The sequence below is a fragment of the Hemicordylus capensis genome, chromosome 10 (assembly GCF_027244095.1).
Source record: "Hemicordylus capensis ecotype Gifberg chromosome 10, rHemCap1.1.pri, whole genome shotgun sequence".
Taxonomy (NCBI): Eukaryota; Metazoa; Chordata; class Lepidosauria; order Squamata; family Cordylidae; genus Hemicordylus; species Hemicordylus capensis.
This window is the reverse complement of record NC_069666.1, coordinates 16,826,979-16,851,301: the sequence shown is the minus strand read 5'-3', so window position 1 is coordinate 16,851,301 and position 24,323 is coordinate 16,826,979. Positions and strand designations below refer to the sequence as shown.

General features: G+C 48.4%; 1 protein-coding gene across 15 annotated transcripts in view; it reads left to right on the top strand.

Annotated features, from left to right (window-relative positions):
- Nucleotides 1–770: 770 nt before the first annotated feature.
- The window catches only part of CELF6 (CUGBP Elav-like family member 6), a 243,916-nt gene continuing 220,363 nt past the window's right edge, over nt 771–24,323 (top strand). For 14 of the 15 annotated variants that reach the window (XR_008311402.1, XR_008311403.1, XM_053272152.1 and 11 more), the window contains exons 1-2: nt 771–1,355; nt 13,511–13,593. Coding sequence is in view for 13 of the 15 variants with exons in the window: in XM_053272152.1 (XP_053128127.1) it covers nt 1,019–1,355; nt 13,511–13,593 (420 nt within the window). In the remaining 2 variants the exon portion in view is untranslated. The remainder of the gene's footprint in view (nt 1,356–13,510; nt 13,594–24,323) is intronic. The other variant, XM_053272142.1, reaches the window with a different exon arrangement.

Here is a 24,323-nt window from a genome sequence, read left to right as displayed (position 1 = left end):
ATAATCTGTTGGGTTAAACTTATTTACTATCAGAGCACACTCTGCTGTGTGAGGGCTTTAATGTTTCTCCTCACACTCCTCAACAGTTCTCATACTCCTCTAGCCCCATTCACACATTTTGAAGGAGCGTGCAGTGTAAACAGGCACAGATCTCCGGAGGTACGTGTATCCCGATACTATAGTGAAAGCAGGTAGAGCAGTACACTTCCTATCTGTGCCACACTTCTGAGGGGGCCTGTCTCCAGGTTCACGTTTAAAATGAACGCAGGGACCGTCATTCAGGCAAACACATGTATAAGTGTGCAGACACGTGTACACTCGGGCAACATAACGTCCGAATAGGGCTTCTTTCTAGGCTGAGCGCGGGAACGGAAAGAGAGCCAATTCCTGCGGAGTCTCTTGCAAAAGTCTCCTCTGGGCGCCGCCTTCCGCGCTTGGAAGTGGCTCCCGGCAGCCATGCTCACTTGTCACCGGGAGGGGCTCTGGCTGCACCGGGGCCTCTCCCTCCCTCCCTCCGCCGCTCGGAGCCTCAGGCTCTAGCTGCGCAGCTGCCGCGGCGGGGGTCTCCTGCCTCTGCCTTCCCCCGGGCCGCGCGTCCATGCCTCGCTGAGCATCCCCGCCCCTCCGCCCTGCCGCCCTTCCCGATTGGCCGCGGCGCATTCCTTATGCTAATCGCCCTGCGAGTAGTCCAGGGCCAGTCCGCTGACGTCACCAGGCCCAGCGGCAGCCGCCAAGGGAGGGAGGGAGGAGGGAGGGAACCAGCCAGCCAGCCAGCCGCGGGCGCGCAAAGCGAGGCAGAGCCGAGCCGAGTGAGCCGAGCCGAGCCAGGCAAAAAGCAAGGCAAGGCCAGGCCAGGTAAGGGGGGGAGGCGGGACGGTGGGGGGAGGCACTCTGGGCTCGGCGCGGAGAGGGGGAGCCCGGGCTGGGCAGCCCCCTCCCCCTGCGAGGCGCGGGCACAGGCAGGCAGCAGGCATCGGGGCGGGGCGGCCGGGGCGGGGCAGAGTCGGCTGGGAACATCATGGCTACTCTGGCCAACGGGCTAGCGCAGCAGCAGCATCAGCAGCAGCAGCAACCTCCCCCCGGGCCCCCGCCCCCGCCGCCGCCGCCTCCTCCGCCTCCGCCGCCGCAGGCGGAGAGCGCTGCCTTCAGCACCACGAACAGCTCCGGGAGGATGAACGGGCTGACGCACGGCGGCCAGGGCGCCATCGCCATGAAGGACCACGATGCCATCAAGCTCTTCGTCGGGCAGATCCCGCGCAACCTGGAGGAGGGCGACTTGAAGCCGCTCTTCGAGGAATTTGGCAAGATCTACGAGCTCACCGTGCTCAAGGACCGCTTCACCGGCATGCACAAAGGTACAGCCCGGCGCCTGGCTCCTTCTCTCCCTCCCACCCCGGGGCGGGCGATCCCCGGACTCTGCTCCCCGCAAGCCCCACCACGCCTGCCCCCGGCCAGGCAGAAGGGCCAACAAAGGGATGGAGAGAGCGAGGAGCCGCCGCCGCCGCCGCCGCGTAATGCGCGTGTGAGTGTCGGCGAAGAGGTGCGAGTGAGGGACGTGCTTGCCTGAGTCTGGGCAAGGCTACTCGGAAGTATGTCTCGCTGGGTTCGGTGGGGCTTACTTCCAAGTAAGGGGGGCGCGCGCGGTTAGGATAGGATCTCAGACTCCAGCCCAGACCTGAGTATGTTTACTCAGAAGTAAATCCTGATGCCTTCCATAGGGCTTACTCCCAGGTAAAGGGGGGGGGATCGCAGCCGTCCAGCCCAGACCTGGGTGTGTTTACTCAGAAGTAAATCCCACTGTGTTCAGTATGGCTTACTCCCAGGTAAGTGTACATATAGGGTTGCAGCCTGAGTGTGTGTGGGAGGGGGGACTGATTCATAAACACAAGAGGAAATTACACATCAGTGGAGGGGGGGGGAGGGAGAAGTCCAGCCCTCCCTCCTCTAGGGGCCGCCCTCCCTCCCTCTTTCCCCAACAAACACGTGTAATGAGTAGTTATGTGTATAAAGTTGGGCCACATGTAGTGTCTGGGTGACAGAGGGGGGGTGATTTTAGTAAGGCTGTGCACGCATGTGCAAAGGGAAGGGGAGGCGAGTCCTAAGCATAGCCCAGAAAATAGATCCCTTCTGGATCCAGAGTTAAGTACAGCTGGTCAAGCCCTCTCCCATTCAAGATTTTAGTCTCGGTGGTTGCAGTCCTAGCGTTATGGGAGAAATTGCTACAATGAGCACCGGCTTATTTCTGAGTAAACATGTGTATGATTGTATTGCATGTGTAAAGCTGGGTTGGAGGGCGAGCAAGGAAGAGGTGGCTTATACTCTCAGAGAAGTGAAACTCTCTTCTGGCTCAGGAAGCAGGGGCTGGTGTCACCAGAGGAGACCTCTTGCCCCCCCCCCCGTGAAGTTTGGTCCGATGAAAAAGTGTCTGTGCTTGTGGGACATGCCAGGGAGGGTGCGGGGAGTCTGCGTATTTGTGAATGAATGTGCGTGAAATGGGGGCTAGTGATGATGGTGCACAAACAGGGACTCGGATATAGGCAGCAGTTGTGGCTGGAGCAAATGGGAGAGAGTGGGAGTTGCTGTCCGACAGCATCTGGAGACCCCAGTTTCGGAAACCAGGTTTTCCTCTCCTCTTGCTGGGCTAGTTTGTGTGCAGTGTTGAATCAAATAAAAAGCGTAGGTGCATATATAGGTGGAGACCCATCTCATCTCAAGGAAGCAGCAGTGTCTACAGCTGATTTGGTGGCCCCACAGTTTAGTTATGAGCAGCCTCACTTCTCCCTCCACATTTATGTATTTTAGAACATAGGAAGCTGCCTTACACTGAGTCAGACCACTGGTCCATCTAGCTCAGTATTGTCTACCCAGACTGGCAGTGGCTTCTCCAAGGTTGCAGGCAGGAGTCCCTCTCAGCCCTATCTTGGAGATGCTGCCAGGGAGGGAACTTGGAGCCTAGATGCTCTTCCCAGAGCAGCTCCATCCCCCTAAGGGGAATATCTCACAGTGCTCACACATCTAGTCTCCCATTCAAATGCAAACCAGAGTAGACTCTGCTTACCAAAAGGGGACAATTCACCACAAATGATCACCAGCTCTCTTTTGAAAGTCAGAGTTTTTCTTATTAGGGTGTTTCATAACCCACCTTGGCTTGTCCAAGATATACAACTTTTTGTTGCTTCAAAGTTAGGAAGCAAACAATTAAATTTTGATAATAAACCAGAACAAGATCCCTGTGTTAATATAAACAGGAATAAACAGCAGCATCTCGATGTTCATTGCAGTGGCTGAGATGAGGGACAAAATTACTTAAAGTAGTCCCATTGAAATCAAAAGGATGTTAGGCATAGCCCAGAAAATAGATCCCTTCTGGGCTATGCCAGGAAAGGAAAGGAAAGGTAACCTTTCCTTTTAATTTCAGTGGAATTACTTTGACTCATTTTCCTCATCATGTCAGCCACTGAAGAACAGAAACCAGGTATGACAGGTGAATGAAATGATCTGGAAATATGCCTGTTTGAAACAGTTGCAAAAATGCAGCATCAAAGAAAATATGAATGGGTTTATTAATAGATGAAGCAAGCTCAGTTGGCCTATGGGTAGATGTTTCTGCTTTGCATTTTTCACTTAACTGGTTGTTCTTCTTCATGCTAATTTCACTGGCTGACATACAGAGCAAGAATGCACCGGTGCAGTGAAAGAGCAGCCCAACAGAACTTCCCAACTAACTGCAGCAGAGAAGGGGGATTTTTTGATGCACCCCCCTTCCCCAGGAAGCCCTTTGTTCCACCCAAGAATATGTCTCCAAGGGCTGTGCAATCCTCAAGGACATATTTTCAGGTGGCACAGAAGGTGTCCTGGGGAAGCCAACAATGGTCTCTTCTCCACTGCATCAGTGCAGTTAATTTAACAGGACTTCCCAACTCTTGCTGTGTCTGTGCATTAGCAACATAGGAACATAGCAACATAGGAAGCAACATAGGAAGCTTCCTTCTATTGAGTCAGAACATTGGTCCGTCTAGCTCAGCATTGTCTTCACGGACTGGCAGTGGTTTCTCCAAGGTTACAAGCAGGAGTCTCTCTCAGCCATATCTTCAGATGCCAGCGAGGGAACTTAGAACCGTCTGCATGCAGGCATTCAGATGCTCCCCGCAGAGTGGCCCAGTCCCCTGAGAGGAATATCTCACAGTTCTCACATGGAGTCTCCCCATTCAAATGCAAACTGTGGCAGTCCCTCCCCATTCAAACTGTGGCAGACCCTCCCCATTCAAATGCAAACTGTGGCAGACCCTGCTTAACAAAGGGGATCATTCAAGTTTGCTACCACAACACCAGCTCTTCTCCCATTCTAGTCAGCCACTTTTTTTTTAGATGTCTAAAGGTGTTTTTTTAGGTGTAACAGATAAAGACTCTTGATCCTTTACCTACAGAGATAAAACACCTTGTATGTGTATAAGAGATAGTCTTCTATTCCAAAAGCTGACATGTACAATTAATACTTTCTTACAGCCCGATTCTATACATGTTTATTTAGAAAAAAATCTTGCTGGAGTCAGTGAGGCTTACTCTCACGTAAGCATGCATAGGTTCATAGTCTGAAGCCATAACTCCATGCATATTTACATAGAAGTAACGCACACTGAAATCAATGGTGCTTCCTTTCAAGTAATGGTGTTAAAAATTGGGCTGTCAGCATTCTAGGAAATACAATTGGCAATCTTCAGGCTGGTTTGCTTCTGATGGTTAGAGCAGGATGAGAGGAGAGCTGGTCTTGTGGGGGAGGAGAGCTGGTCTGATGGTAGCAAGCATGACTTGTCCCCTTAGCTAAGCAGGGTCCACCCTGGTTGCATTTGAATGGGAGACTACATTTGTGAGCACTGTAAGATATTCCCCTTAGGGGATGGAGCTGCTCTTGGAAGAGCATCTAGTTTCCAAGTTCCTTCCCTGGTATCATCTCCAATATAGGACAAGATTATTATTTTTTAATAGGACAAGATTTTTTTAATTGAACCAACAAACTACCAAAGCATCTGAATGGGAGACTTGATGTATGAGTACTGTAAGATATTATCCTTTGGGGATGGAGCCGCTCTGGGAAGAGTAGAAGGTTCCAAGTTCCCTCCCTGGCAGCATCTCCAAGAAAGGGCTGAGAGAGATTCCTGCCTGCAACCTTGGAGAAGCCGCTGCCAGTCTGTGTAGACGATACTGAGCTAGATGGACCAGTGATCTGACTCAGTACGTGATGGCTTCCTATGTTCCTATAAATATAAACTGGTAACTCTGAAGTCAGGATAGAACTGAGCTTTTAGATCACATCTTATTCTAGTGTAGTGTTGCAGAACTTGTACTCAGTGAGAAAGCCATAGCTTAATCTCCAGCATCTCCTTCGGTTCAAATGATAATGGAAGCACTGGGGGATGTAAGTCAGGACAATGAGCCGACAGGAAAAGTCTTTAAATGTAAGACCATTTAGTTTCAAAGCAATCAAGCCAGGTAGTTTTGTTCCTGTTGCTAAACCACCTTCCAGCCAGGATAGATGTAAGAAACTGGGCAGAACACTGGAGTTTCTAGAAAGTAATATGAGATTTGGCTTAAAGGTGAAGGGAAGGCACTTTGGTGACAATTGGCAGATGCCTTGAACATCATTATGCAATTGCGTGCTGGAATGTCTTCAACAATCCTTGGATAGCTAGTAGTTCACTCTTCAGATGCTGCCCTTCCCTGCCCTTTATATCATTTGTCTCCCACCTGTACTTATGTACAGTACACCAAATTCTGTTCACATTGCTCGCTTTGAGATTTTTAAAATCTCCGCAACTCTGTCCTATTTGTCACTACACATATCTGTAACGATGCAGGCCTCAAATGAAATTCCCCTCTCCTTTTAAATATGTTGCTGGATCAATGCAATTAAGTGCCACTGTTTATCTAATTAAAATGTTCCTTAATTTTGTACATCTGTCCAAATACGAGTCTTTTGTGGCTTGATCCTTCACAAAGGCAAGTCAGTGGATTAGTGGGTTCCCTAGACTTTGTGGAAGTTTTTTCAGGGTGTTTTAAATGAACCAAAGCGACAAGAATCAGGAGCTATTGTCTGTTGGTCTGTCTGCATGCTTCTGGCTACAAGCGTTGCATTTCCTCGCTCTCGAATCCGTTCTATTTGAAGGCGAGATGGTTGCACTTATTAAGAGTTATTAATACTTAATCATCTGGCAGACTTAATTGTGCCAATATTAAAAATGCATCAATGTCAAATTTCATTCATTAAATATTTACGTTTTTGAAGGGAAACTGTTTTGCTGCTGTTTTAATATCATTTTAGGAAGCTTTATATAGGACCTAATTAAGGGGGGGGGGGTGGAGGCAAGAAGAAAAAAATTGTTAATGATGTGGGATGGTCTGCTACGAAGCTTGCAAGAGCCTGTCTGGGCTGCTACCTTTGGATAGCAGCTTCACAAAGCTATGGCACGGATGCTCTAGGCAAAAACGTGCAGCCCTTTCCAATCTAATGCAACGCATACTCGCAAAAGCTCAACCGAGCTCCTTCTGGGAGTAAGAACCCATGAGTGTGAGTCAGCGTTAAACAGCCTTTCTCATCTTCGCTTTCGATTCACGGCTTGTAGTGTGTGCCGTGGAAAGAGACAGACTCCAAGAGTATTACTCGCCCTTTTCCAGTCTCGGGGAAGTTCTGTAGAACTACTCATGGTGTAAGATGCTAGTAAGTAGCTCTGAATCTGGCAATAGGAAGTAAAGGATAAGTTGTTTTCTATTTTGCTCTTTGGAGATAATTGACCGTTCATATATAAGGCCCGATTCAGCGAAATTTAAGGTCTTTCATTTCAACGGGAGAAATTAAGCACACGCTCAGTTCTCTCACTTAAATGAAAGGAAACTAAAAGTGCTTAGCAAGAGGTTGCTGGTTTCAATCCCCGCTGGTGTGTTTCCCAGACTATGGGAAACACCTATATCAGGCAGCAGTGATATAGGAAGATGCTGAAAGGCAATCATCTCATACTGTGCGGGAGATGGCAATGGTCAACCCCTCCTGTATTCTACCAAAGACAACCACAGGGCTCTCTGGTCACCAGGAGTTGATGCCGATTCAGTGGCACAACTTTACCTTTAAAAGTGCTTTACATTACCTGGTTTATTTCCCTGGTATTTGGCACTTATTAGTAGTGAGAATATTATATCTGAATATTTCCGTATTCCCATTGCATTCTATTGTCTGTGTGTGCATTCTTGGTAGGTACCTGTTTTGTAAAGTTCTTCCTCTTACGTCGTGATGTACTGGCGACCCCTAAAGTTAAGATTTCATTTTGAAGCTGCTCAACTAAAACCCCAAGATGTCTTCTGGAGCTTGGCATTAGTGACACCTCTCAAAAGAGATCTGTGTACCAGTCTCAGAAGAGGTCAGTCGCAGACCTCGATGGGCCCGCTAGAACGGGGCTGCTTGGAACCATTTCTAATGTCACATTCTGCATCTGTGTGATGGCTTGTCATGTTTATGGGTATATGAAGATATTTACTCACAAGAAGCCATTCACACAGTTTGCCGAAAGACCAAAGCCAGAGCATGGACACAGTCTTATTGGAACTAGTCCTAGTGAATGGGTGGGATTTTTTAAACTGGCGTTTTCAGTTTAAAATCTGCCTAAGATGCAGTAATAGTTGCACTATTACTTTGCAGAAGCCAGGATTTGGGGTGCAGGCCGGAGGGTCCCACTCCAGTGGCACTGACCGGGAAATTGCTATTCACTCATCTGTCACCTTAAGTGGCGCAGTGGGGAAATGCTTGACTAATAAGCAGAAGGTTGCTGGTTCGAATCCCCACTTGTGCTATATGAAGCAGCAATATAACATCTTCCTCTTATACAGTGATTCTCAGACTTGGGTCCTCAGGTGTTATTGGACTTCAACTCCCATAATCCCCAACCAAAGGCCACTGAGGCTGGGGATTATGGGAGTTGAAGTCCAATAACACCCGAGGACCCAAGTTTGAGAATCCCTGCTAATACTACAGTTATTGTCCCAACTGCTTCATTCCTTGCAGTTCCTCCAGAAAACTATGAGGAAGCCTGCATGCTGGCAAGAAGGAGAGAGCCTAGAAACTATTCTTGTAAACTATTCTTGTAAAATAATAATAATTCTCGCAGCGATCTGAGCAAGTAACCTATTCCAAGAGCCAGCTAGGGATTCAATGGGACAGCTGTCCAAGTCTGGCAGAAGAAGAAATCCCCTAAGGAAGTCTGGAAACCATCTGGATTCGTCAGAATTCAAGGATGGACTGTCCTAACGAGCCCACTACTCCTGATGTGTTAGAGGAGAGCTGGTCTGGTGGTAGCAAGCATGACTTGTCCCCTTAGCTAAGCAGGGTCTGCCCTGGTTGCATCTGAATGGGAGACTAGAAGTGTGAGCACTGGAAGATATTCCCCTCAGGGGATGAAGCCGCTCTGGGAAGAGTAGATGGTTCCAAGTTCCTTCCCTGGCAGCATCTCCAAGATAGGGCTGAGAGAGATTCCTGCCTGCAACCTGGGAGAAGCCGCTGCCAGTCTGTGAAGACAATACTGAGCTAGATAGACCAATGGTCTGACTCAGCATATGGCAGCTTCCCATGTTCCCTAACTGCGGAGTAACCACAATCCATCATCACATCAGGCATCACAGGGAAGCACTTCTCAACAGAGCTTTTCACTTCCTGGCAGGCTTGTGAGCAGTGTGGCCAAACGAGATGCAATGGCAACAGATTGTACTTTTAAGCCTGTTATCGTGTTGAGTGTTGGCCTGGGATCCAACATAAGGGACGAGAGGGCACATGGATGAGGAATGCAAAACCACCCTGCTTGTGGCTTACTTCCCAGCAGCCTGTCTCTTAAGACTTAAGGAAGGAGAGCTGGTGTTGCAGTAGCACGAATGGTCCCCTTTGCTAAGCAGGGTCTGCCCTGGTTTGCATTTGGATGGGTGACTACACCCAAGTGCTGTCTGCCTGTAAGTGATTCCCCTTAGGGGACAGGGCCACAGCTCAGTGGAAGAACATCTGCTTTGCATGCAGAAGGTCCCAGGTTCACTCCCTGGCAGCATCTCCAAGGTAGGGCTGGGAAAGACCCCTGCCTGAAACCTTGGAGAGCTGCTGCCAGTCAGTGTAGACAGTTCTGAGCTAGATGGACCCACGGACTGACTTGGTAGGGAGAGGAGAGCTGATCTTGTGGAAGCAAGCATGACTTATCCCCATAACTAAGCAGGGTCCCCCCCGGTTGCATATGAATGGGAGACTTGATGTGTGAGCACTGGAAGATATTCCCCTCAGGGGATGAAGCTGCTCTGGGAAGAGCATCTAGGTTCCAAGTCCCCTCCCTGGCAGCATCTCCAAGATAGGGCTGGGAGAGATTCCTGCCTGCAACCTTGGAGAAGCTGCTGCCAGTCTGTGATGACAATACTGAGCTAGATAGACCAATAGTCTGACTCAGTATATGGCAGCTTCTTATGTTCTTATGTTCCTATGATATAAGGCAGCTCTAAATGTTCCTAAGGTGATTTCTCAGTAAAGGTAAAGTTGTGCCATTGAGTTGGTGTCAACTCCTGGCGACCACAGAGCCCTGTGGTTGTCTTTGGTAGAATACAGGAGGGGTTTACCATTGCCTCCTCCTGTGCAGTATGAGATGATGCCTTTCAGCATCTTCTAGGTTTTTCCCATAGTCTGGGAAACATACCAGCGGGGATTCGAACCAGCAACCTTCTGCTTGTCAGTCAAGCATTTCCCTGCTGCGCCACTTGATTTCTCAGTCCCAATATATTTATTTAGAAGATGCAATATTTCAGCTTGCAGACCTCTGACCCCACAAGGCAGCTTACAAATAGTTAAAATACAAAATACAATCAAATGTTTAGCTAAAAGTTACATTATCAGTAACAGGTTAAAACAGCGGCAGTCACATGACACACGAAACAAGCACATTGGTTAAAAGCCTTGCAAAGTGAGAGTTTTTAAATCGCCTTCTTGCAATCAGTCTCGGTGGCAGGGTGTGTATGTGTGTCTGCTGAATACTCCTGGGGAGGCAGTTCCATAACTGTGGAGCCCTTGCAGGAAAAACCCATTAAATGCCAAGCAAATACAATCACTGTATTTGCAAATACAAGATAATGATCGTCCAGATAAAAAAGCTTGCTAGGCCCGTCTTCAAGCCTAAAGAATGAGCTCATACGAATATAGGCAATCCTTGAGGTCAGGTGTTCCCAACTTTGGGTCTCTGGATGTTGTTGGACTACAGCTGCTGTAAGACTCCTCTCCATGTGCCTCATAAGGTCATTCATTACTGTTGAGTTGTTCCCTGAATAATATATTGTCATCTGGAGCAGGGTTGTGTGGACTCAGGAGAGCTGGTCTAGTGGCAGCAAGCATGACTTGTCCCCTTAGCTAAGCAGGGTCTGCCCAGGTTGCATATCAATGGGAGACTTGATGAATGAGCACTGTAGGATCTTCCCCCTTAAGGGATGGAGCCTCTCTGGGAAGAGCTTCTAGGTTCCAATTTCCCTCCCTGGCAGCATCTCTAAGATAGGGCTGAGTGAGATTCCTGCCTGCAACCTTGGAGAAGACTCTACCAGTCTGGGAAGACAATGCTGAGCTAGATAGACCAATGGTCTGACTCAGTAGATGGCAGCTTCCTATGTTCCTATGTTTCTATGACTTTGGCTGTATAGTGCCTATAAGTCCCAAGCCGGACAGTTCTAGGTTGTTGAAGTCATGTCTAAGCCTGGTCAGTGGCTTTAGATCAGTCTTCAGCTGGTGGCAGCCTACCTCGAAGGAGCAGCGTGCTCCTAGATTGGGATCAGAGCAATCTCTCTACTGAGGGTGGGTCCCAGGAAAGCGTAGAGTAACCCCTGTTTCGTCACAGCTCCCATCATCCCCCACCAGGATGGCCAAAGTCCATTGTGGCTGGGGATGATGGGAGTTGTAGTCCAACAATAATATTTAAGTGGTTCTAATGGTTTTTAATGTTAATATTTCAAGTGGTATTATATTTGATTGTGAACCATCTTGTGACATTTTTAGATGGACTGTATATAAATGAAAAATATAAACAAGCAATGTTTTGGGACTGAAGGTTGTGAATTCCTGCTTTAGGCATCCTGGTTCCAGGCCATGCAGGATTCTTCCCCTTCCCCTTTTCTTCCTTCTTCTTCTTCTTCTTCTTCTTCTTCTTCTTCTTCTTCTTCTTCTTCTTCTTCTTCTTCTTCTTCTTCTTTCTTCTTTTCTTTCATGCATTTGTATACCACCTACTACAAAAGTCTCAAGGCAAATAAAAACAGCCAACATTTTCCAACATCAAAAGAAATATGGAATTAAATGTAAAACGACGATTCAGTAAAATTCAAGTTAAAGTCTGGCTGGACCGGTGCATCTTTAATTGCCATCCGAGATGGAGCAGCTCTGATTTCGAGAGCGTGCACTCTGCAGCACTTTAAATGTTAGGGTTAGAGTCAGTAAGGTTAAGTGATAGTAGGGTGCCCCTACTAACTGAGCAGAGAGGCATCTTTTGAACTGGTGCTTCTCTTACACTTAGCAGGGAGGGAGCAACTGTCAAAATCCAGCCCCAGCACAGCTTCCCTCCTGTGGCTGCTGCTGGTGTCTATTTTATGTTTTCTTTTTGATGTTGATCCCTTTTGGGGCAGGGAACCCATTTATAGATTTATGTTTCTGTGTGAGCACTTCTGTGCACTTTTGTTACAGCCCGAAAGCGGTTGTACACAGCTCTTTGAGCACTCCAAATAAAAAAATTATTTGAAGTAGTGGTCATAAAAGTAAAAGCAGCACATCAGAGCAAGCTGCTAACTGATGCGGCTGCTGTGGACGCCAGTGGCATACTCGCATGCCCCTGCACTCCTGCAAGCATTTAGCTGCGGCTGAAGTGGGTTTGGACAAGGGCTGCTCAATTCTGGCCCTCCAGCTGGTTTTGGACTACAGCCCCCAGCATCCCCAGCCACTGTGGCCAGTAGTCAGGGGTTATGGGAGTTGTAGGCCAACATCTGCAGGTGAGCCAAAGTTGAGCAGCCCTGGAACTTGAAACATATGAACCTGCTGCCATTGCATCTGGTCTGGGTCCTTCGAAATAAAAGTGCAGAGTGGGAGAGGAAAGTCTACCCAGGCCTCTGTGTTGAAGGGCGTGTGTGCCTGTTTGGGACGCTGCGCCGCTAGGCTTATGGACAAAGCCGATTGGCTGTTACAGGACTGGGAAAGTACATGCCCCCAATAGCCCACAAAAACCCAAAGGGGGGCCCTTCTGGCCACCTTAAGCACACTCTGCCGGTAGCCAGCACAGCCGGGCGGAAGCTCTGATGTGCTAATCTGGAGGTCTTTGCACTAATCCCAGTATGTTTGCCTCGGGCCTGCTGATTCCAATTAACCAGGCCCTGCTAATCCGCACCAATTGCCTTAAATCTAATCCCACTGGGCTGTATTCTGACCTGGCTGCTGCCAAATTATGCACATCTCTTTGACATTAAGCGTGGCTCTCCTGCAAGGGAGTATCCAGCTGTTTGAGGGCCAGGCAGCATCAGGCGCTGTGTATTGTGTTGCCAGCTGTGCTCAGATAGCTTTGTCTTTTGCTTTCCACCCTGAATATGCACTGCAGGGTGAAGTTTTTTCCCCCTAGGGTGAAGTTAGGCCTTAGCAGCCCCTTGCTGGGTGTGATGTGATAGATGCCTAATATGATCCCAGAGCCTGGTTGAACGGTACACGATACAGGCTCCTTGCTGAAGCTAAGCTGGTCTTGATGTGGTCAGTGCCTAGATGGGAGACCCACATATGCCGCCTTTGGGAATGGGGCCATAGCTCATTTGGGAATGGGGCCATAGCTCAATGTTAGAGCATCTGCATTACACACAGAAGAAGGTCCCAGATTCAATTTCCTGCAACTGTAGGTTAGGGGTGTGCACGGAACCAAAAAACGCGGTTCGGTTCGAATTCGAATCGGTTCGGAACAAACCGTGTCGTTCCTAACCAGTTCGGACAAACCAACCAGCCAGTCCGGTCTATTTGACCAAACTGGTTTGATGGTTTGGAAGGGCGGTATAGAAATTGAATTATTATTATTATTTATTATTATTATGGTTTGGGTGGCCGATATACTTGTAAAGGGGAACCTAGTGAGGATTCCCTTTTACAAGTGTAGGGGTGGAGGACTCTTTCAAATGTAAGGGGCAGCCAGAAAGAGGTAATAAACTCCTTACCCAGCCAGTGCCCCCCGTTTGGTCCACGATCAGCCTCTGAACCAGTCCCGGTTTGAGGCGAACTGGTTTGCAACAATCCATTTGTGCACATCTGTACTCCAGGTGTGCTGTCCAGTCGATTTCGACTCCTGGCGCCCACAGAGCCCTGTAGCACTGAGAAAGACCTGAAACCCTGGAGGGCTGCTGCCAGCCACTGTCGACAGTCCTGAGCTAGATGGACCAATGGCCTGACTTGATATAGAGCCACTTTCTGTGTCCAATAACCCACCTTTCTTTTTCTTCCCAGGCTGTGCCTTTCTGACATATTGCGCCCGGGACTCTGCCCTGAAAGCCCAGAGTGCACTGCATGAGCAGAAGACATTGCCTGGGGTAAGTGGGGCTGTTCTCTGGTTGTAGCCAGTGGAGCAGTCATTCCGGAGCGGTCGCTGTGTTAGTCCGTTATAGCAAAAGCAGCAAAGGATCTTGTAGTGCCAAGGCTGCAATCCTGTGCATGCTGATCTCGCTGTAAGGCCCATTAAACACATTGGTTGTCATCCAGACTAATGAAGTCCTTGCACCACACACAGATTTGCGCTCATGTAAGAAGATCACATAGCCAGTGCAATGCTGTTGCACAAAGGCTTCCTTCCTACTACTAGTAGTAATGTTTATATACTGCCTCCCAGCAAAAACAGGTTTGTAAATAAAATAAACAGAATGGTTTCCTGTCCCCAAAGGGTTCACAGCCTGAAAAGAAACCTGGTAGACACCAGCACCGACCACTGGAAGGATGCTGTGCTGGAGATGGATAAGGCCAGTTGCTCTCCCCCTGCTCAATATAAGACAATCACCATTTTAAAAGGTGCATCTTTAGTTTGGGTGTCAGCCAGTAGGTTGCATCCAAAGGTTCCCTCCCTCTGGAGGAAGGGAACCTTGGAATGCAACCCAGTGGGACTTTCTTCAGAGTAAACATGCATAGGATTGCACTGTAATGGATTTAGAGGTCATTCACACAATCAAAAAGTGTGTTCTACCCGGGTTTGGGAACTGTATGTGCTCCCAATTTTCGGTTGTGTGGAAGCAAGGTGAGAGGAAAACCTGGGTGGAAGTGAATGTGTCGAAGCAATGTTAGAGGATAAGCTAACCAGGTTTTTCTTTTACCTTGCTTCCACACAACCAAAAATTGGTAGTACACACAGCTCCCAAACCTGGGTAGAACACAGTGAGGCTATTCCCATGATCAGGTGAAATTGGGCTAGGGGAACCTAGCCCATTTTGCCTGACCATGAGAACCACTGGGCTTGCAGGTGAGCCCAGTGGCCTCCAGGTAATTAACACGCTAAAGTACCCCCCCAAGCCCAGGTTAGCGGAGCGAGTGCTCCACTAACCTGGGCTCTATGATCTTAGTTAGCATGGCTCCGCACTGCAGCAATTCACGAATAGACCCCCGACTGGGAGGCTGAAAAGCAGCCTCCCGGCTCGGGGGTCTCTCCAGCATGCCCTGTGCACTTGTGCAGGGCATGTTTGAGCTTCCGGGGGCCACATGGCCCCTGATCCTCCCAGCATCCTCTGGTTCCGTAACGGAGCCGGCAGTTGTGTGGGTGGCCACTTCGGCCGCCCAGAGCAGACTGCCTGCTCGTGTGCGGGGAGAGTGGGCTAAGCCCGCTCTCCCCGCTCATCCTCCCCAGGCTCTTCTCACCGATCGTGAGAAGAGCCTCAGTTTTTGATTGTGTGGATAGCCTCATTCTGTGACATCAGGTTCTATCGGCTAGAGCCACCCAATCTGAGCACTTTAGGTAGTAGTTGTTGGTTTTTCCTTTGCAAAAGCCAAAACCTGGTCTTTGTTGACTTGCTACAAATAGAGCCCTCGTTATCCAAACATTGGTAAGCAAAGCACCTAATTATCCAAGTGCATTTCATACCTCTTCTGCAGGCCTGTGTTAGTAAGGCCTCCTGTAATTGGCAGGCATGTTGTTTGACCTCCTAGCAATCCATGACCCCTCAAAGATAATAATTGAACAAAATATTTTTCCCCGTAGTATGTTTTAGGAGATATGGTAGCCTTTATCTTCTCTAGCACACCCGTCCCCTAATATGTCTTTGAAATGTACTGTTGTGGAGATTTGCTCCACTTAGGTGCAACTCCCTGTTTTGAAAGGCACATCTGCCCATGCTTTGGGGGACAGATGTGCACCACGTGCTGTCCCAGTCCACATTCTGCCTCCAGCTCTGAGCCTGTCGGGGCTCTCTGGTTTTCTTCCGATGTGGTGACACTATCACAAAGGGACACACTTCTTGGAGAGGCAGCGGCAGTGTTGGCCAATGGGTTGCCTGTGCCAGCAAGAGGTGGTCCCTACTTGTAGAAGAACAACTCTACGAGGCGATTCACACGAGCAGCAGAAATAGGGCAAAGGGAGCTCAGCCTGGTTCCTGCTGCTCGTGTGCAGCAACGGGAGCCGCACGGCTTCTGATGGCGACTTGGTGGCAAGTCCGCCTAAACACCCTTCCTCTTCTATGAGGTGAACAGAGCGAGTGCTCCGTTAACCCCGGGTTTTTTTTTGCTGTGTGTCTGCCTGTGGCATAGCTAGGGGAGAGGGGGCCTGTGTTCATCCCTCTCTCTGGTGGCCCCTCAGAGTGAGGGAGATAATGAAGAAAATAGGGATTGGTGAAGCTGGAGGGCGCTCAGGAGCTGGGGGCCCGTGTTCTTTGAACCCTTTTGCTCAACAGAGCGAGTGCTCTGTTAACCCCGGTTTTTTTTGCTGTGTGTCTGCCTGTGGCATAGTTAGGGGAGAGGGGGCCTGTGTTCATCCCTCTCTCTGGTGGCCCCTCAGAGTGAGGGAGATAATGAAGAAAATAGGGATTGGTGAAGCTGGAGGGCGCTCAGGGGCTGGGGGCCCGTGTTCTTTGAACCCTTTTGCTCAACAGAGCGAGTGCTCCATTAACCCCGGTTTTTTTGCTGTGTGTCTGCCTGTGGCATAGCTAGGGGAGAGGGGGCCTGTGTTCATCTCTCTCTCTGGTGGTCCCTCAGAGTGAGGGAGATAATGAAGCAAATAGGGATTGGTGAAGCTGGAGGGCGCTCAGGAGCTGGGAGCCCGGGTTCTTTGAACCCTTTTGCTCAACTATAGCTACGCCCCTGCCTGTGTCTTTTTTGGCCGTGTGTCTGCTTCTTGCAGCGGGCACACTCGGGGAGGGAGCTCTCAATCATGCCCCGTGCATTTGCACAGTGCATTATTGGGGCTCTGGGGGTGCCGCTTCCCTTCGCCCGACCCCTGGAGCACCTGAGTGAGCTGGGGCTGGGTGCGGGAGCACCGGAGCAAAGCCACCAGCAGTTTCATGGCAAAGGGCTAGTGATCATCTGCGAGTTGAGCGGGTCAAACCCAAGTTCAGACTCGCATGCAGAACCTGATGTGTTGGGCTGCGGTTGTGTCTCTGACCCAGGAGTTTCCAAGGCAGGTTGTTGTACTACAGCTCCAGATGTTGTTGGGGTTTCCAGATGTTGTTGGACTACAGCTCCCATCATCAGAGGCCATTGTGGCTGGGGATGATGCAGGGTTGGTTTTGACTGAAATCAAATTGATTTAAAACATGATTTAAATCGTTTCACAGAAGGACTCCGTTTTAATGATTTAAGTCGCAGTGACTGTACTGGGTGAGATCTGTACCTGTGTACACTCGTTGTACAAGTGTTGAACATAACAAGTGAATGGGCCTAATGTCTTTGCCCTTTTAGAGGGAGAAAGAGAGGAGCAAAGGCTTGGCTGTGCATGTGTGCACGCGTGCGTGCGCATGTGCGTGCTGCTTGTACGATGCCTACAGAATAGGATTGATCAGGTCTGTTAGTTCTCAACTCCATATACTGCTGTTAACAAGTTCACCGAATATAATTAGGAGTTATGATTAGCATTCATGATGATATCTTTGTCCTAGGTTCTTAAAAAATATTTTAAAAAATTAATATATGATTTACATTTTTAAAAATCAAATCTTTTTGATTGAAAAAAACACACACCCATCAATTTCTATTAACTCTGTGATGATGGGAGTTGTAGTCCAACAAGATCTGGGGATCCAAGGTTGGGAATTCCTGCCCTGCTCGTTTAAGCACTCATTGGCCAGTTCAAAAGATCTGGGCTCTCTTGTTAAAAACGGATTTCTGGAAGTGAATTCTCCTTCGTTTCATGTGTCTCTCAGTGCTGTTTTTCCGGGAGTTTCCTTGTGCCAATTTTAAAGGTAAAGAGCCAGTAATCTGTAGTTTGGTGAAAGCATGGAAACAACACAGGATGTTGTATAGGGTATAGGATGCGGGTTTTTGAGAATTGGGTTTTTAAAAACCTTTTTTAATTATTCCCAACACAAGCTCCTATCCTTGCTTTCAAAGACACACTTTGTGAAATATGTGGGCATTGACCTGGTGAAATCTCAGAAGCCAGGCCAAAGATTTCCAATGGAGATGCAGCACCTGGCACTGTGCTCCTTGCCCCAATCAATCATTAGCAGGATTAGCCGTAAAGTTATGCACATTTGCTTAATTTGCATAATAGAGGTAGCACAATCCAGCTTTTCTCAGCGCCGTTTTGGGGTCATCTTGGGACAGAATTCTGAGTTTTGTGAAGCATGTACCCAGCTTCGGCTGTGGTTCCTCTCCACCTTCTTCTGCATCTGTTTATCTGGCATTCTGCAGTGGTTTTAAGTTCTTCCAGTGAAGCCTTATGCTGTCTGTGCCCTAGAGCACAGGTCCCCAGATGCAGTTGGACTATAGCTCCCATCATCCACAGCCCCAATAAGTACCATGGCTGTGGGTGATGGGAGTTGTAGTCCAGCCACATCTAGGGACCCGAGGTTGAGAAACTCTGCCCTAGGAGGGTAAGACTGCCTTCTACGAGATGTCTCTTCAGCAGTAGTTGTGGAGTGTCTGGTGTTGTTCCCTGGTTGCTATACTGTGGGTTTGCTGTGGGTTGCCATATTCTGGCTTTCCAAATCTGGGTGCCTGATTTGCATATTATGTAAATTGGCTTGAAAATAATGTTTGAACAGAAGAGTGACTACGCGTTTTGCTCCATAACTCTGCTTCTACAAGGGCTGGAGCTTAGCTTTTTTAAAAAATTAATTAATGAAATCTGAAATCTGGATGAATCTGAGTGGGCTAAGCAGTCTGGGCAAGATGCTTAAAATCCGGGTGAAACCTGGAATTTCAGGGGGCATGGCAACTCTAGCTGCTAGGCTTTACTGCAAACTCAAGGTTGTCTCAACAAACCAATGCAAAAGGTGGATTTTTTTAAATCCCTGGATATAAATCGGGCTACACTCTAATTCTCAACGTGAATTGTGTGTGAAGTGTTCCCTGATAGTTCGCAGGGACTTCGGGGAAAATCTGCCCGATATGTGAATGCACACCTCCATTCCGGAGGAGAAGTGAGTTAAAGGGCTTTAAAAGCCCCATGTGAAAAACGCCCAGGTATTTGAGGACTGGTCAACAATTTCAGATGTTGCATTTTTGTGGTTTTAAATGATTTTCCATCTGGTTTCTAGCTGGATTTGCTTTATCTTTGTATGTGTTAATTGCGGGGTCATCTGCTTTGTGAATGGTGTGGTTGAAAGGCAGCACAGAAAAAAAAGGTAAATCCAGTGAACAGAGTTGGACCTGTAATTGAAATGTTGCTGGATAATGTTTTCAAATTCCAAGGTGCCCCATTTCTTAGCATCCAGGCGGCAACAGGGAGCCTGGGGTTGTGTCACTACTGATCTCAGATTAAATCCTGTGATTCCGTGTTGTTTTGTCTTCCGTTAAAGAAAAAAGTGTTTCTTTTGGCTGCCACTTACAACTCGGCCACCGGCAATAGAATGACTGCAGGTTGGTGGGAGAAGTTTTCTAGGGAAGACAGGAGAACTGGCTCTGGGTTTTGAGCTCTGATGTTGCCTGACCTAAACCAAAGTACCAAGAAAACCCTGTGGTTGGGAGTGGAAAAAGAGATCGGGAAACCCCTTTGAGCAAGTGAACTCCAGAGGCAGCATGGTATAGTGGTTAGAGTATTGAACTAGGAACAGGGAGACTCGAGTTCAAATCCCCCTTCAGCCGCGAAACCCACTGAGTGACTCTGGCCAGTCTCTTATCTCTCCCCCCAGCCTGCCTCACAGGGTTGTTGTGAGAATAAGCATAAACATGAATACTGGTCTGGGCTCCTTGGTGCTTTCCAGATTACATGCTGCAATGGGCTAAAATGCTTCTTCTTGGCAGGATCATATTGAAAACGACCCCCAGAATCTCAAACACCTACAATGGGAAAATCCAGCCATTTTTCTGCAACGGACTTGCAACGTTGTAGCACAATAATGCAAAGATAATTCCTGAAATAAGGTGCTGGCAACGTGAATGGCACCTTGCTGTCAGCGGAGGGACTGCAGAGTCACAACAGAGGACGTAAGGAAGCATGCGTAGTGACCCTGTTGTAGGGTTTAATCTGGAAAGTGCCCTTGAAAGAAAAGTAGGATTGAAATATAAAAACAAACAAACAATACCTTGGCCCTGGGGTTCTCAAACCTGAGTGCCCATACGTTCCTGGACTGTCATCTCCAGCCTTTGACCATATCCTTTGACCATTGTGGATGGGATGATGGGAGTTGTAGTTCAACAATATCTGGAGACCCAAGTTTACGACTGCTGCCATAGGAACATAGGAACATAGGAATCTGCCATATACTGAGTCAGACCACTGGTCCATCTAGCTCAGTATTGTCAACACAGACTGGCAGTGGCTTCTCCAAGGTTGCTGGCAGGAATCTCTCTCAGCCCTGTATTGGAGATGCTGCCAGGGAGGGAACTTGGAGCCTAGATGCTCTTCCCAGAGTGGTCCCATCCCCTGAGGGGAATATCTTACAGTGCTCACACTTCTAGTCTCCCATTCATATGCAACCAGGGTGGATCCTGCTTAGCTAAGGGGACAAGTCCTCATTGCTACCACAAGACCAACTCTCCTCTCTCTGGGGCCATATTCAAGAGTTCAGTCTCCCGTGTGATCCTATTATTTGTCAGAAAACACTGCAGGATCACAAGATCTTACTGAAGTCCCATTTCCAGAACTTTCTGGGCTGAGAGGAGTGAAGTGGACTGTACCTTTTTAGAATGCAGAGGGGAAATTGTGTGACTGGGCACTTCTCTGTATGACAAATTCCCTGCATGTAGAAATCTAGCCTGTCAGGAAGAAGACTAGCTTTGATCCATCTGTTTACTAGAACTCTCTCTCTCTTTTGAAATGCACATTTTAAAAGTAGGAACATTAAAATGCATGCTTTTTCCTCCTTCCAGAGGCACACTGCCTCAGGAAGTGCACTACATACTTTTTTTTTTTTTTTAAGTGCTTTTGAATTTGGGAGCCGAATCCCAGCAAGGGGCAGTTTGTCGCTCATGGGGCTCTCCCAGCAGTATCCTCCCTAGATCACCTGCGGGGCCCTGCTTTCCTTTTGCTTTCAGAGGCATCTTCCACAACTGCAACAGCCTTGCTCCTTCTGTTGCTGCTGTTGCCTTCAGGAAAGTTTCATAGTCGCGCAGCAGTTTGCCAAGTAGGTCAGTGCTCTTTTCAAAGCCTTTCCCCTTTGGAGCGAAAGAGATTGACGCAAAGCAGGGGGGAAAGTGTGTTTTGGTTGGGATGTGATCTCAGCGTTTTCAACCAGCATTTTCAACCAGTTCAAGCGAGTGCCTGATGGTATGCCAGCCTAGGAACGTTGCATGCACACAAGTTACACCAATGCAAAAACTGTGCAAATGATGTTACATGAGCGTTTCCAATGGGAACATAGGGAGCTGCCATATACTGAGTCAGACCCTTGGTCCATCTAGCTCAGAATTGCCTACACAGACTGGCAGCGGCTTCTCCAAGTCTGCAGGCAGGAATCTCTCTCAGTCCTATCTTGGAGATGCTGCCAGGGAGGGAACTTGGAACCTAGATGCTCTTCCCAGAGCGGCTCCATCCCCGAGGGGAATCTCTTACAGTGCTCACACTTCTAGTCTCCCATTCACATGCAACCATGGTGGACCCTGCTTAGCTAAGGGAACAAGTCACGCTTGCTACCACAAGACCAGCTTTCCTCTCCTCTTACTCTCATGTAACATCATTTGCACAGCTTTTGCATTTGCATAATGTGTGCGCATGCAATGCTGCTAGGCTGATGTACCATTGTGCACTATGCCGCCGGGTTATTCATTCATTCATTCATTCATTCATTCATTCATTCATTCAATTTCTCGGCCGCCCTTCCCCAAATGGCTCAGGGCAGTTTACATTAAAACAAAACAATGAACATCAATTATAAAAACAAAGATTATAAAACACCATAGAACAATTACTACTAGTACAATGACATGACGATGGATATTTATACTGTATACTTCTCTTCAACCAAAGTTCTCAAAGAGATTTACATAGATATAACTAACTAACTAACTAAATAAGATGACACCCTGTCCCTGAAGGGCTCACAATCTAAAAGAGAAACATAAGACAGACACCAGGAACAGCCACCGGAGGTCCTGTGCTGGGGGTGGATAAGGCCAGTTGCTCTCCCCCTGCTCAATAAAGAGAATCACCACTTTTAAAAAACGTGCCTCTTTGCTTAGTTGGCAGGGGATTAGTCAGTTAAAACATTCAAAACAGTTTCAAAACCCTGGAAAACCAGGTTACAACCGATTAGAAACATTTACAGCAGTTTAAAAACCCTGGAAGGCCAGGCCAGGAATGAATTCCCCTCAGTTTTGAGGGCTCTCCTGAAAGCCAATAATGAATTCAAATTGTGGATTTCTGCAGGGTTAACCACGTGGTTCTACCTGATGAATGACCGGCCTGTAGGTAGTGTGGCTCTTGGGCGGGAGAGGGCAGAGCAACCCAAGTGGCCTCCTTGGGCACTCCCCTCCTTACCGGATCATTAGACCGAGCCTCTACTGGAGTAATTTAATACAATATTTATTTGCTTCTGTTTTAAGTAATTAACGTGAAGGGGATAAAAAGAAGCCCATTCACCCTCCCTCTCCACAATGTCCCTCCATACGTCTGGTAATCGGGTCAAGTGTCCACTGCCACTTCCCAAACCTAGCTGATTTGGGAACATTAGCATTTGGAACTATCTGAAAGAGGAGAGGAGAGCTGGTCTTGTGGTAGCAAGCATGAATTGCTCCCATTGCTAAGCAGGGTCCATCCTGGTTTGCATTTGGATGGGAGACATGTGTGACTACTGTAAGAAATTCCCTTAGGGGATGGGACTCCTCTGGGAAGAGCATCTGCATGCAGAAGGTTCCTAGTCCAACTCCCGGTAGAGTTGCCATGCCCCCCGAAATTCAGCGGAGTTATGGAGCAAAATGTTCAGTCACTAATCTGCTCAAAAATTATTTTCAAGCCAATTTACATAATATGCAAATTAGGCGCTCAGATTTGGAAAGCCAGAATATGGCAACCCTATTCCTGGGCATCTCCAAGTTAGGGTTGAGAGAGACTCCAGCCTGCAATCTTAGAGAAGTTGCTGCCAGTTTGTGTAGGCAATTCTGAGCTAGATGGACCAAGGGTCTGACTTAGTAGAAGGCAGCTTCCTATGTTCCTTTGTTCCAAACTCTTCTCTAGAGTTCTTGACATGCTAACTTTCTTTCTGCAGGGTTTGTCTTTAGACAGAAGTGTGGTTAACCATGTGATTCTTCCACATGCATCCTGAAGTGGTAGATTCATCAAATGGCGCAGCGGGGAAATGACTTGACTAGCAAGCCAGAGGTTGCCGGTTCGAATCCCCGCTGGTGTGTTTTCCAGAATATGGGGAACTCCTATATCAGGCAGCAGCGATATAGGATGGTGCTGAAAGGCATCATCTCAGACTGCATGGGAGATGGCATCAGTAAACCCCTCCTGTATTCTACCAAAGACAACCACAGGGCTCTGTGGGCGCCAGGAGTCGACACCGACCCGACGTCACACTTTACCTTTATCTACTATACCGTGTGCTTCTCCACTGCCCCACATTGTCCTGATCATGCAGATTGGCTCTTGAGTGCTGGCAGCACCATGACATGTCCTTTTTCACTGGTGATCTCTCTTGGGCCACGCTGGTAGCTTCCAGGGGTCATATCAACATCTCTGCCGTGCAACACGTCCCAGAGGAAGGCAGCTGACCTTTGACTCCTGGAGGGGGTCTGCTCCCATAAGGCATCAGAAGGTCCCACCCCTTTGTCCAGAGCTTGCTGGAGGAGGCTTACATCCTGCCTTAAAAGAGGTTACATGGAAAGCTATTGACCTGCTGTTCTAATTGCCTGACATTCTGTTTAGTAAACCCTAATTACTGGAGCCAGGAGTTAAATGGGAGGCTGTTAAACCAGGATTGACAGCTGTGGCTGTAGATCTAATTACAGGCATTCCTTATGCACGCTGCAAGCCGCGCGCTGCCTCTGTTGCTGTGGAAACCCACAGGCACGGCATGCGCCATGCGAAGGAAGCCATCGGCGTCAACCAGCCAGGCACATTCCATGCCCCGCAGGCTCATGTGACTCTCTGGCTTCTTGGCAGAGCAGGCCTGAAGCCCAGCCCCGCCGATCGGAGGCCTGGGCTGCTCCCGCCATGAGATCCCCGAAGCAGAGTGCAGGGCGAGCGAGTCGGAGCAGTCGATGGCCAGTCCGTGATAGCAGGTGGCCTTTTGTATGCAGGATGCGTGTGGAACCTAGGAAGCCGCCTTAGACTCAGTCAGACTGTTAGTCGCTCTAGCTCAGGGCTTCCCAACCAAGGTCCCTCTGATGTTGCCGAACTAGGAACATAGGAAGCTGCCATCTGCTGAGTCAGACCATAGATCCATCTAGCTCAGTATTGTCTACACAGACTGGTAGCGGCTTCTCCAAGGTTGCAGGCAGGAATCTCTCTCAGCCCGATCTTGGAGATGCTGCCAGGGAGGGAAACTTGGAACCTTCTGCAATTCCCAGAGTGGCTCCATCCCTTGAGGGGAATATCTTCCAGAGCTCACACTTCTAGTCTCCCTTTCATATGCAACTAGGACGGACCCTGGACCCTGCGTAGCTAAGGGGACAAGTCATGCTTGCTACCACCAGACCAGCTCTCCTCTCCTACAACTCCCATCAATACAACTCCCTCCAATGAATA